This window comes from Mercenaria mercenaria, chromosome 5 (genome assembly GCF_021730395.1).
Source record: "Mercenaria mercenaria strain notata chromosome 5, MADL_Memer_1, whole genome shotgun sequence".
Lineage (NCBI taxonomy): Eukaryota > Metazoa > Mollusca > Bivalvia > Venerida > Veneridae > Mercenaria > Mercenaria mercenaria.
The window spans coordinates 38135288-38149763 of record NC_069365.1 but is presented as its reverse complement, the minus strand read 5'-3'; the positions used below and the strand labels follow the sequence as shown (position 1 = coordinate 38149763).

The 14476-nt window shown below is 33.2% G+C and overlaps 1 protein-coding gene and 1 long non-coding RNA gene across 3 annotated transcripts; one reads left to right on the top strand and one right to left on the bottom strand.

Annotated features, from left to right (window-relative positions):
* Positions 1-2735: 2735 nt before the first annotated feature.
* On the top strand, positions 2736-7657 carry LOC123558327 (uncharacterized). Its single transcript, XM_045350204.2, has 3 exons — positions 2736-3311; positions 5583-5741; positions 7478-7657. Exons 1-3 carry the CDS (start codon positions 2751-2753, stop codon positions 7655-7657), a joined length of 900 nt encoding a protein of 299 aa, XP_045206139.2. The 5' UTR covers positions 2736-2750.
* Positions 7658-8298: 641 nt separating this feature from the next.
* Positions 8299-12524, bottom strand: LOC123558911 (uncharacterized). 2 transcript variants are annotated; one of them, XR_008370952.1, is made up of 5 exons: positions 12453-12524; positions 11703-11755; positions 11212-11319; positions 10685-10751; positions 8299-9578 (listed from the first exon to the last, which is right to left on the bottom strand). It is a non-coding gene; the product is annotated as an uncharacterized LOC123558911 (long non-coding RNA). The 2 variants fall into 2 exon arrangements; XR_006687832.2 differs by having other exon boundaries at positions 10685-11319.
* Positions 12525-14476: the final 1952 nt, after the last annotated feature.

Genomic DNA, 14476 nt, shown 5'->3' with positions numbered 1-14476 from the left:
CTTTTCGTTAATATCTTCTCTGTATTGTATTAAGTATTATTGTTTTATACCTGTAAATATGTCTGATCACAACGGTACTTATCTCTAGTAGCACAACTTTACAGAATATGGAAATTATGTACGGGTATGATATATTAAACGTACGGTGGTGAAATGTGCCCTAGCGCTTATGCAACTGTCTTTGCTGCCATTCGAAAACGCATTTAATATGATGATCGTGATTTCTCTGACACAGACTGACTTTGCATCTTGGTAAAGAGATTGTAATAGAGCCGCTTAAGCAGGGACACGATGGATCGCGCAAAAATTAGATATGAAACAATTAATATTGCTTAAGCAATAGAGTCGAATGTTACTGAAAATAAACAAACACCCTTAGTTCTAACGATTCTTTTAGGAAAAAAGAACACCGCAATGCGATGCAATGTACGCCCGAAGGTATGACATTTGACCTTAAGTGTGACCTAGACTTAAAGCCAGCCATCCGAAACATGTGCTTTGCATGTCGGCTCGATGTGGTGCATATTTGTGCCAAGTGTCTTTAAAAACAGTTCAAGAGATTCATATGACATTTGACCCCTAAGTGTGACCTAGACATTGAATCGTATCATCCAAAACATGCGCTCTGAATTTTGTCTCGATATGGAGAACATTTGTGTCAAGTTTCTCTGAAATCCTTGAAGGGGTTCAAAAGTCATAGAGCGGACACGAAATTGCTTAAGGTCGGGCAGACAGACGGACACCGGCGTCATAACATAATACGCCCCTTCGGACGCATAAAAAATCTGTCTGCTTTCTGTCAAGACTGGCAATCCGGCAATAAATACAAAATATGCCTAGCTAGTGTCGATGAAACGAATACATAGCAATTCAGTTTTTGGACGGAAATGTTAACAAACAAAAGCTTTCCTCTGCAACTAAATTATTTAGGGAGAAATGATACTCATCCCTCAGGTCGGTACGTACAGGACCTGTAACAGTTACTGTTGATAATCAAGATCTTTTTAGGGAGTCCATACCTATTTCAGCGCACGTTAACTACCGTGGTTGATTCTGGGTCCTCCACGGAAAGCAAGAATGCCAATTTGAACATGTCAAGGGCAGTCACGTTCCCAACTCGTCACATAATCTTATGTAGTTGACCCTTACATGTACGTATACATCCACAAACCTACTGCAACTATTCGCGGTTATAACTAATAACATTTACATGTTGCAGCCGGTGTATTATACATTGAACATCAAGAAATATAGAACTAACATACACGGGTTATGTATTTACGTAGACTACTCTTAGCCCATTAGTATCAGATAGCTAATAATAATATATGGCAACCGTTCTCTAATTAGGTTGCCTATTTTCCAAGAAACTTTGTGAATAGTTGCCATATGTTCTTTGCCGTTGACAATTGTGATTTCAAGAAAGACATTTTTGATAGCAACAATTCTGTCGTAGAACTGTTGTGAAAATAATCCAAAAATGTGCAAGGCCTTGACATTTGATACATTATCACTAAACTTTCAAGTTCTCAGAATTCCAGACGATTGCAAATGTTTCATCACCTATCCGGATACCTATTATGAAAAGTTTCCTTCTCAAAACTTGTTTGCCATAGACTGGGCTAAAATGACCGACATAAAGGTTAACATCCACACTATGGACTATAAAAAGTTTAATGTTTAAAGACTCCATTATTGTTCAATAAAGTTTTGAGATCCTATGGACACGTATAATTCTAACTTTTGAAAGGCATCTATCAAAATAAAACATATCTATCGGGAAAGAATCGTTAGAAGAAAGGTAGGAATTCTAATAATTGCATTTGATTAAGTGCAAATGTTTAAAGTCATTGTGGAGTTCAACGCGATACAAATGGTGGGCCAGCAAACTGGTACAGTGTTCATTTGTAGCAGTGACATAAAGTACACATAAACAGCCACAGCACTATTGGAATATGATGATATTCGTATATTTTGATGGTAAAGCAAATACGAAACAAATACGTTCAACAAGAAAATGATCTGTTCAAATAAAGTGGGTGGGGTAAGATATTTTTTTATTATTTCACATTATTTAATTGTTTATATACTTCAATATTGTTTTTACATTGACAACAAATATTCTTGGATGGAAAACCAAAGATAATGAGATGCAGTTTTGCTATAAAACGTAAATAGATAATGAATTACGCAAAGTTATATTTTCAAACTTGGCCGCCATTTTGATGACGTCATAGATCGGTCCAGTCGCGGAACTCGGACTGGCGACATGTCTTTTTGTGACCTTCAGACATAGTTTAACAGTTTGGTATATGTCGCCATTAATCTTTTTTTTCAATCGCACGGGATCCCCGTTCTGAATACACTACAGGAACATCACACATGATCTAGGCAAATCTCATTTTTCCCAAAGGTCAACGCCGTAGTGACCTTGAGCCGGAAATTGGTTTACGATCAATAATTCAAGAACGCTTCATCTCAGAAACCTCAAATATCCTCGGCCTAATGTTCGTGACTAGCAGATGACCCGGTATGTTCCTCGAATGTCGAGGTCACAGTGACCTTGAGCTGAAAACTTGTTTCCGATCGATAACTAAAAAGCGCTTCAGCGCAGGAACCGCAACTTGATATACAGGTTGATCTTGACCGGCAAACTGCGTATGATGTAATCGGAACTTGAAGTCTGTGTATTCTGTAACTAGTTAGTAATTATTACTTTTTTTGTTTAGGTTCGAATGTAATATATCGGGATGGCACACCAACTTCAATTAGAGAAGGAAAGGTACAGACAATGGGTGAAGGCCGGACTTGGTCTAGGATACTTAAAAGAAGGAATTGAGCCTTTCTGTGATGACGTCACCAAACAACAGCATAAAGACGAATTAAATAATATTCAACAGTCAAAGAATCTACCGACTGTGACATGTGGTCAGTGTGCTGTGAGAACTCTCAAACCGGACCATTTGAAAATAGGAAATAAGCAATGTCCTTTAGGTCAAGCTAACTGTAACTGCTGCTATACGAGTGGTAAAATTGCTTGTCCAAACAACGTATGTGGTGCTATCTACGACAACATTATAACTAATCATGCGTCCACACCACCAGCACCTTATTGGAAAAACACGCAAACTCAGCAGTGGACTGGAGATTCGTGGAGTATAGCTAAATGTTTCATCAACGCCCCTGGATATGACCAGAAGACATCAGCAGCCGACATTGACTGCACGGGATTACTGCATGTGATTATAAACAACAAATACTTTCATAATCACATTCAGTGTAATTTAGCCGGATCTAATGTATTTTCAAAGGTAAAACTGCACACTTCCGCTTATTTCAAATACAATTTTTGTCAGCTTGGTAAAAATCGTAATAGGTACATGAATTCTAATCTCCTTTCCTTGCAAATACCAAACATATTACAAATAAATGGTGTAGGTACAAAAACTATATTTATACATGCTTTGTAACAATATGTTATTGTATATGTTACTAAATATAGTGACAAATTTGCATTGAATTTAAACGTATATGAGCAGCGTGAGGCCGATATTAGTTCGTTTCCGTTTGAGCTGGTGTGCCTTATATCGATATCAGGCACACTTCCAGTCATGTTAGGCACACTTCCGGCTGCGCAAAACATCCAGATTTTATACTTCCACTGACACAATGTCAAGTATATACAAACTAACATTTACGAAAGAATACATGGTAAATTAACATAATTTCGCTATCTTCTAACTTCTAGTGTGGTTGAATAAGGTTGACACAAGAAGCTTCTGCCCTAGAATGCATGAATTTAAAACAAATGTTTGAAAGGAAATGACGTCAGCGTAATCAGACAACGTTGACGTTACCGCGCATTACATGAACATACAATAACGCTATGCAACACTAAATTATTTTGATCCCGATGAGATCCATGTTACTGAATTTACTGTAACTCGTTACATGTAACATATTCTTAAACAAGTTCATAATGATCAGGTAAAAGTGTTTCCTTGTAGCTAGAGTTTTTCGTTCCTTTCGTTGTTAGGAATTCTTCGGTTTGTTTGAGAGTACGAAAACGGTTACCTAGACACATAATCAGTTATAACACTGGGTAAATGTGTAAGATGTCAGTAATTGTCATATACATACCTCAAAGGATATTAAATTTGTATTAGAATTAAGCAATGTTTATCTTTAACTCAGATATTTGGTGATTTTTCGAGATCAGTTAATGAATATCATCGCATTTTATCAAATCAGCAGTTTTAGATAGCCACTTTTAGCTTTTTGTCCAATAAATACCCTCCTCTCCGGAACAATACTGCTATATTCCCACGATGCCGAGACGTACAACCCATGACCCACGGACGAATAGATAGACAGTTGCTCATTGTATGTTGGAATTCATTTCCATTACTGTTTAGGTGATACAAATTTAACGTTTTGAGACTACATGTACCTAGAAATAAGTTACAAAAATGTTAAATTTAGCAATCAGCATGAAGTACATTGATGGTCGTTGAAACGACAAACGGACGGAAAACTTATGAATTATATTCACGCCTGTTTTAGCTTAGCACAATAGGGTTATTATAATACTATCTCGATCTGGGATACTTTATTCGGCTCGAGTGGATTTTGCCAGATCGGATCTCACGAGGCGCGCTGTTGTAATGACCCTTTTATTATATTCTGTCATGTATTTGGTTGTTGTTTTGTTATCAAACGCAATCTTCAGCATTTGTCGATGTTGTCGATGTTAAAATAGAAATGAGTGTTGTTGTTTTTTGTGCGCTCATGATTTATAGAACTGTCTCGGGTCATGCATATCAAGTGAACACATATTTGTGTAATACAAAAGGTACAATACGGAATATTTTTCTGCCTGTTTATATTTACTTGTGAAAAACAAGCCGTAATTTGTTACAGAATTTACATAAGTATATAATGAAATAAGAAACTAACAAATTCACCTTCAGGGAGGTAGAAATATAATCATTTTGGCTTTTATATGCTGTGTGAGAACGTCATTGGTCTTAACCTATGTTCGGGTTCGTAATTTACGGGCCTATCGAGACAGAGGGAAATGTCTTAGTGAACATCTTAAGTACGTTCGAGGTAGTGTCCCCTGAACATAATTCATCTTAAACACAACTATCTTCATTGCTGTTTACTGGTTTTATATGAGCCGCGCCGTGAGAAAGCCAACATAGTGGCTTTGCGACCAGCATGGATCCAGACCAGCCTGCGCATCCGCGCAGTCTGGTCAGGATCCATGCTGTTCGCTTTTAAAGCCTATTAGAATAAGAGAAACTGTTAGCAAACAGCATGGATCCTGACCAGACTGCGCGGATGCGCAGGGTGGTCTGGATCCATGCTGCTCGCAAAGCCACTATGTTGGTCGGAAACGCACTATGTTGGTTTTCTCATAGCGCGGCTTATATATAAGTTAAGATTCTTGTGACACATAGCATATGTCTCAACAATATTTGAAAGGAAATTTAGACTGATTAAACGGCTGTGTTTTTTGAAGAATTTCACACTACCCAAAACTGAAAGATAAATGTATTTTTGTTTAATTAATGAAACAGGTGACACAGTACAGAAACGAGATATTCCACTCGAGCACCATGGAACTAGAAAAGACAGATGCAAGTAATTACATAGATGATATGATAGCTGTGCTGAAAGATGGTAAGGAACTGATTGACAGAAAAGATGCTCAGGACGCTGTTAAGAAACTTGAAGAGGTTGGTACAATACAAACATAGCTTTACATATAGATAAAAGTAAATAAAAGTTAACAGTATTCGTATTTATAAAAATACGAAACAGTTGCTAATTTTGTTTTAAAAAGTTTATACAAACTGGTTTACAGAATATCTGAAGTTATTTTAGTGTTGCATCAATAAACTGTCATTTATAATCATATTGCAAAATCTTGATTGTTAAATATTTGTAATATTAAGTTACCCATCAATCAATATATATCGAACCAATACGGTTTTTCAATATCGATTCGTTAAAGGTTTTGCAAAGTTGACGTAATATCGTAATATTGGTCAAATAATATTTCCGACAGATAGCGGTTACATACTGATGTCTCTGATGCTGAAGGGCCACTATCAAACTCCTTTTTTAATGGCCTATGTATTATATTTTTACAAAACAAGTCTTTTGTCTGAAAGATTATTCATATGCCTAGAGAATGTTGTCTAGAATACATGATTTGGGATTGAGTTGTTGGATTTTAAGATCGGTATTACGTTTCGAAGTTGCCTTAGTACTGTAATATAGTATATATAGGCCCCATATGAGTTTGATACTGACCAATATCATGAACAGATATTGATTTTCCGATGATTTATCAAATATTTCGATGTTTCCTGGGTATTTCTGCTGAATATCAGGTTTTGTACACTCTCCACAGATGTGGCAGCAAAAAATAAACATTTTTAATGTAAGCCCGACTTTTCAAAATTGAAAACCTGGTTATTACGTAAGGAAGACGGCATCAAACTCATTATTCCTGATCAGTAGCTTTAGTAAACATAAAGATACAGAATCCCGAGTTATTGATTGGTGCAAGAGCCCGCCCGGCAGGGCGAGGGTACCAACGTATCCCGAGAGATTCTGAAGATGCTATGACACGAAATGAATATGCTCTAACGCTGTTCTTGTATAACACGCGTAACAACTGATAAATGCATCTATTGTCCCTCAACTTCATTAAATTTGCGTGAAATGCGCGGGAATGTCTAAGCTCTTTTTCTCAAGTTGACGTCATTTCGTTTTGAATTATCCGTCTTGTGGCCGTTATATGTTTACGCTTTGCCATGGAACAAGCATAAAAAGGTGTTTTAGCAGCACGTGAGCGCAAGAATCTCTCTGTAAACACACGTTTTCTCTCCTGTTAAAACATCCCGGAAAAGTGACAAGAACAACAGTCTATGCTAGAACGTCAAGATTACCATTATTATATTATGTTACACATACATTTAAAATCCCATCGTGTTATGTTGGTCTACGTTGAATATTAATAAGAACAAATATTAAAGTATACGGCTTAATTGCCGGTCAAGGATAGAAAGGAAAAGAGAAAATAATCATTTGAATACAGCTTTTTAAGTTTAAAATTATTATTAATTTTGTCTTTGTTGAATATTTACATCCCTTGTTTAATAAATAACTTTAATGTTTTGGACATTTTTCTGACATTTAAAACTATTTTGATAATTAAGTATTTTATTGCAAACAACTCTTAGAATTATGTAAATATAACAATTTTGCAGATAAGTGATGTACCAGAAGAACCAAAACAGAAATTTCGCTATTTGACTAATTCGCCGCTATTTAGTTTTCGCATTAAATGCATGCGAAATATAGCGCCATCAAAAAAAGCTACTCCTCGCTGGCAGAAATGTCTTTGTCATGAAATAATTTAGTAACTTTTCTAAATTACATATAATATTGTTTATCTTAACAGCTGAAGAATGACGATTTCATCATAACCACTGAAAATATGGAGAAAGTTCTTGGAGATATCAGAGAAGAAATTTGGAACATAAGAAAATCAACAGAAGGGTTAGCGACTAAGGACGATTGTGATGATCTCAAAATAAAATATCTGCACTGGAATTTCTCATGTCTAAACAAACGGAGGTAAACACTTATATTTCATGTTATTCGTGTTGCAAACAAATGAAGGTAATATATATATTATATATATTTTACTGTATGATTTGTAAATGTTCTGTAGTTCTATATATGGATCTCAAAAGGAAAATGTCTACACTGGAATCTCACATGTCTGAACAAATGGAGGTGTCAGCTTTCTGACTTTTAAATATTGTTCTATAGCTCTATATGTAGACACTGTAACTAAAAATTAAAATCGGATTTTTTAACATTTAGACTCCAAATCTATATTGCTAGATGCATCACATAATATAAACATAATATTAAAATGCTGTGTGTTATTTATTAAAAATGATATTTACTCCAAAAAATTTAGTCCACATAGCATTTTTGGAAATAGGATAAACAACTCCTGAATGACTATCTCAATTTGCTGATATAAAAATAAACTTAGGTATTTTCCCGTGTTACCCTAATTAAAGTCTGTTTCACCTGTTCATTCAGACATGGAATGTAAACAAATCCAGGAACAACTTAACAGTACAAGGACATCAAACAACCTTTTCTATTTTCCTTCAGGACAAATACACACGTTAGGTCATACTTGTAGTTAATAAACCAACATGTAAAAAATTAATTAGCTCATCAAAGAAATGAAGGCTGTTAACTTCACAATATTTTATTACCTCCCTTCATTATATTTATCATCTACATTCTACATATTTTTTATGGAATTACCTCCCTTTAGCTCATATAAGTTTTCATATATTGCAATTTATACAGTCAGTATTTTTACCTTAATTTTCAGACAAATAAATATATATTTTTTTAATCCATGGTAAGATGAAAAGCATATATCATATTAAAGAATACCATAAAATCATATTTATCACACATGAATGCAAGGTATACATAAGAAATAATGTTTAGCCTTGTTGCCAATGACAATGTTGAAAAATATTAAAGCTCAGATGGCATAACAGCGAGATAAAATCTATTTCAAGTTAATAATTCCCATATTAACTTATGACTACAAAAATTTAAAATATGTTGTTATTCCCATTTCAGTCCAAAGTTCAGTCTAAAGAAGTAAATACTACAAAGACTGTATATCAATTTTTTTAAATAAAATTCCACCAACATAATTTTTCTTATTTCTTTTATCTTGATTATGTAGTGTACTTTTCTGGAATAATGAGATATTTTAAATGTATATTTCTTTATTCCCCTGGATGGAAATAAATAAAACATACCAACAAAACAACCATTTATACCAACCAAATTGTAAAATATCTAAGTTTTGTTGATGTTAGTAATTATATGTTGAGACATCGAAACAAAATAAAGTATAATTAAAAAATTGTGGAACATCATTTCTAGATTAGATTAGACTGTATTATACAAATGTTTATATGAAAATATGTGACAAATCTGGTTAATAGAATATTAATTAAGTTATCGTAAAATGTTGAACTGCTTTAACATTAATGTACAAGTGATGAATGAGTTCATCTAACCATTATTTTGATATTTTATGCATTATTAAGAAAACTATAACATACAAGAAATGACTCACAGACAGTATAAGTTGCTGAATGACTGGGTCAATCTCCACCAAAAATAATATGAAACTTAGGAAGCCCAATTAAAGGTTATTCTTTAAATTAGATTGATCACATTTTAACATTTCTATGAATGCAATTGTTTAATTAATGCTTTCTTCTTGCATGCATGTCATAATGGAAATAAAAAATGATTTAACAATTATGTATACAGTCTTGTCATAAACACATTCTGTACATATGATAATACATAGAAAAGTCAACATATTTCATGTGTGGGTCCATCTCAGTTTACAGATGGTGCATGGCTGTCTCACTCTTGAATATACATCATGCAGCACAGTTGGGGTAAAGTCCTTTTCACATGACAACACACTTGTAGCACTTCTGGAAATACAAATGTAAAACTTTATTACATAAGCAGAATAAACATAGCAGTTTGTAAAACAATTATAACATCATTTTTGAATTTGCAGATATTCTTAGAAATATATTATCAAGCAGCAAGTCAGGTAACTCTACAAATTGACATTTTGTCTAATTTCAACTTGTCTAAGGAGAATCACCTGTCTTAAGCAGCAAGACTGTGTTCCTACTTGGCTTGATGCTTTATTTTGATTTTACATAGATTCACTAAATGACAAGTTATATAATAGGACTGTCTGAAAAGATTGCATATTTTATAACATTCAATGTACATATTCAGTAGAATAGTAAAAACAATAAAAAGATAAATCTGATGATGTTCACCTATGATCTCACCTAAAAGCTCCAACAACAACCTACAACCTCTGATTAGTATATGATGTAATAATGATAAACTTCCTAAAGTGTTTTTATATAAATGCAAAAGCAATGAACTTGAGAACTGCCAAAACTTCACCTTATGAGTAATAGATGTTCACTTTTCCCCTTATTGAAAGTGTTGTTTTTCTTAAAGCATTAACAATAGATATTATAAGTACAGTGCAACCTCTGTAGAGCAACACCGTGTGGGATATACAAATATTTTTGGTTATGTTGAGGTTGTTGTTCTGGAGAGGTAAATTTGATAGTTATATTTCAGCTTAGGGAAATTCTTATGATGTAGTTATTGAGAGGTTTTTGCTTCAGAGTGAGCTACTCTGGCCAGGTTGTACTGTATAAATTGCTTCAAACTCCATCACTTTCAACTGAGCTAAATGGAGAAAAACAACAACAGATTCCCCAAATTTAGAATTTCCTTGTTTACAATTTGACATTTAATGTTAGGCAACTATGCTAACATATTTTTATGAGATACAATGTCACCTTAAACTATTTTATTCCAATGAACATATTGTCAGTCTTGACAAAATCATGTGGAAAAAGGTCACAGTAAAAATATTAATCTAGTCAGTTCATATATATATTGCAAAATCAGCTTTACAGAACTCATAAGTGGCAACATTAAATTTAAATGTTGCCTTTGTGATGTGCAGCACTGGCCATGTCTTTTTATCACAAAAATTTACCTTATTAATATCTGATACTTTCACATTACTTTTATGTCCCTTCTGCACTAACCATTGTCTTCAAGTTCTGAAATATTGTAAAACATTAATTCACACCCTTTCTAGGTAACCAATATAAAATCAGTGTCAAAGCATTTGAATATAATTATTTCAATTTTCTTGATATAAAGATACAAATGTACTTCATATTTTTACTGACTGATACAATATACTGATACATTTTTATTTCAATGTTTGTTATCAAAGTACATTTCATTATATTTCTAAAGTGTTTACATTACAAAGCTATCACACATTTATTACTAAAACATATCTATTAGCATTATCTTTAATGGAGATATGTACTTAGTAAATTGAGGGATACACAAAGCTACAGGAAGGAAATGAATATGCCAGGCTGACATAAAGTCCAGAAGTTTCACATATTGTCAGGAATGTCAGTCTTAAAGCTGTGTTGTACAATTATTTCAGAAGCAAGTATCTAGTCATACAGCATATAAATGCTTTGAGACCTTTGTTTAACATACAAAAGCATAATACTCCCTGCATTTATTCATAATGGTAACATCTTCTGGGACTGTCACATGGTAAGAAGGTCAAACAACTGTACATACTCAAACTTCTCCCTACCAAAACTGAAAATGAAAATTATACAATTTTTTCCCTTTATTTTTGTACAAAAGATGACCCATACATTTAATATAGACTTTTTACATATATTAATGTAAATATAATGAAATTAATAAAATATCTCGTAACTCATTTTATGTTTAAAATTATAATTATTAATAAACATGAAGCTGAAGTGTTCTAATTTAAGAGCTGCAATTAGTATTGAAAATAAAACAAAAACTGCAACTATTGTATAGAATCTATATTAAAAAAAGCATCATGAACCTGATTATGAAACAGTCCCAGTTCAAATGTAATAACACATGACTGTCAGAAAATCAATGTAGGGTACTCTATAATGAAATCATGAATGCCATCAATAAACTTCATATATAACAAAGTATACCAGGATGTCAATGTAGCCTCTTTCTTGTTACTTCAACAGCTTCCAAAGACAGACTGCAACGACATGAAAGTAAAATAAACAAATAATCATTACACAAGATAATTTTTTATGTCAAATAAAGGGAGTTAATTAAATGCAATCTGAGAAATTATTGCTAAAACATAAAGGGAAGTAATTATCAATAAAATAGTTGAAGGAAAATGTTTATATAAGAGAGGTTATTTAGAAAAAAGACCTTCAAATGTCAGTATAATGATAGTTGACACTGACAATGACCTATATCAAGTATGCACAAGGTAAGAAACAGCAAGCACTTGAAAAATGCATTATATTTCTATGAAATTTAAAGAATATTTGACTGTATGTAAGGGCTCCCTAGATGCTGTTATACTGACATAAACTTTAGTCTAAATATAGCTAAGATCTATTTATATCTTTAAAAAAAGGAAGTCCCAAATTTCCACAGCAAATCACAAGCTCAAAATTTTAGTTACTAATATCAGCAAAGAGACTGATATCTATACTTTTTAATAACTATCGTCAAAGGTAGGCAAAAACTTACTGGAAAGGCATACACTTCTACTCTAGTCATTTCAATACATTTTCAGCTCATTTGCATATAAGAAGAAATTTACAGAATTCCCCCTGTTTCTCTTCATTTTCAAACAATCTGTACGATGAATATAAACCAAAACATTCTCCAAAGTGTCAGCTATCAGATATATATTTCAACAAAGACTGTCAACTTACCTTATTTTTAGAAGAAGACAAAATTCCAGCAACTTTCGCTTCCCCGCAAAAACTGTACCGGTGTGCAAGTAAAAAAATCCCAAATGTGATTTTTGAAATAATACAGTCAGGCCACAATTATTTCCCTTGAAAATAAAATGCTCTAGGTAAATGCCTTCTATATGAAGTTTAGACTATTAATACACAATAATTATCTTTTTAAAGAGGTAGATACCTGGAAAAAGTGATATCGACTCTATATGTAGGGAAACTCGACCCAGAGATATTAGACTTTTGTTGCTTTATATATCGAGGGTTCAAAGGTAAAAGGTGATAACTGCCATTTTCAACATTTTGAGAAAAACGCAAAAAACATAAATTTTAGTAAAACTTTTATTTCCGAAAAATATACATACAAATTTTGATTTTTCTATATTTGTTGACATTTTTGGATCATATCTTGTAAATCTTTCCTTGCAGGGTATGATTTACAAACGGTAATTAGTGTTAGTTTGGAAATTATAAAATGAAATAGAGGCATTTTACAGAGGTAAAAGGTTCTAAGAGTACTTAGACCCTGACTAACCACAATTTCGGAAAGGTAAAAGGTGATAATTGCACTTAGCACCTTTTACCTTTGAAGTGGTATCAATGAAAGTTCTAGATAAATTGGGGTAAAAGGTGTTAAGTTCACTTACTGCCTTTTACCTCTGTGAATTATTAAGATGTTGTTATAATTGTTGCGATATAATTATGCCACTGCTTGGTACAATGTTCCGTAATGTCATTAAGAACACAAAACATATAATAATAAACTAAAACTTGTACACAACCTAATATTGTCATTCATAGAAATATTTCCCAACTCAAAGTATTACTTTCTAACTACATGATTATTAGCTTATTAGAAAAATACTCACAAAAACCGCACACACATTAAAGTTTTACATGATTTTAATTGTACAGTGTAATTGAAATGTATATTATCAAACTTTTGAGATCAAACAAACACCACTACTGTTGTACGCCAGTAATGATTGACAAAGTCAGTTCCTCAAAAACACCTCATTCAAATAAAGTTTCATAATGTTTAAAAATTTAATTTTACACTGTTAAATAATATCATCAGACAGAACTTATCAATTCCAAGGGCATGCTATTCACACAAATCTCTGATAGAATGGTTGCCGATTTGATAATATCAGTCGTCCAGCTGGATGGGGAAACTATTGTTTCTAAATTTCATGAACCTCACACATCGTCTTCACTCTCACTAACAGACACAGGCACGGGTCCAGTGTTTATTTATTTAGTTTTCTTTTTTTTTTTCTTTTTTTTTTTTTGTTTAATATAAAAATCCTTTTTTTCACACAATTAACCTTTTATATGTTAGTCAAATGAAAAAAAAAATCGATGACAAAAAATCCGGTCACAGTATCATATACATTATATGATATTGTGACCGGATTTTTTGTCATCGATTTTTTTTTCATTTGACTAACATATATAAAGTATATTTGTGTGAAAAAAAAAATCATATCAAACAAAAAAAATATACACTGGACCCGTGCCTGTGCTAACAGAAGGTAACGGAAGTTTGTCCTTCACAGATTTGCTGCAGGGCAATGACAGATAGTATGATTCATATTCTTTTGGAATCGTCCCGGAAGCAACAAGTGACAACAGATCTGCCTTTTTTACAGCGGATATTGGAAGCTTTTCTCTGTAAGATTTTTGTGGCGCCTTGAGAGATTTCTCTTTGCTTCTGCTCTTTTTCTGGATCAACTTTATTTCTTTGAAATCACTTGGATCAAATCCATAGTTCACAAAAATACTTTGTCCACTGTCTTTGCGAACTTGTATCCATTTTACATTCAGCCAATTAACACGTTCCCCATAAACGTCGGTTTTCATGGAGCCAAAATTCTGGTCTTTGTACCACTTGTAGTCTGTGACGTCAGTGTACTTTATGGGAACGACAATATACGGTTGCTTGCGCCATGCTAATGCACGGCTACTAAACGCTAGCGCCACCACCAAATTGT

What these genes read in the sequence shown, in the direction of transcription:
- LOC123558327 (XM_045350204.2), top strand. Translation starts at nt 2,751, where the DNA reads ATGGCACACCAACTTCAATTAGAGAAGGAAAGGTACAGACAATGGGTG. An exon ending in GATCTAATGTATTTTCAAAG is followed by an intron (nt 3,312 to 5,582) that starts GTAAAACTGCAC and finishes TTAATGAAACAG; the next exon opens with GTGACACAGTACAGAAACGA. An exon ending in CTGTTAAGAAACTTGAAGAG is followed by an intron (nt 5,742 to 7,477) that starts GTTGGTACAATA and finishes TTATCTTAACAG; the next exon opens with CTGAAGAATGACGATTTCAT.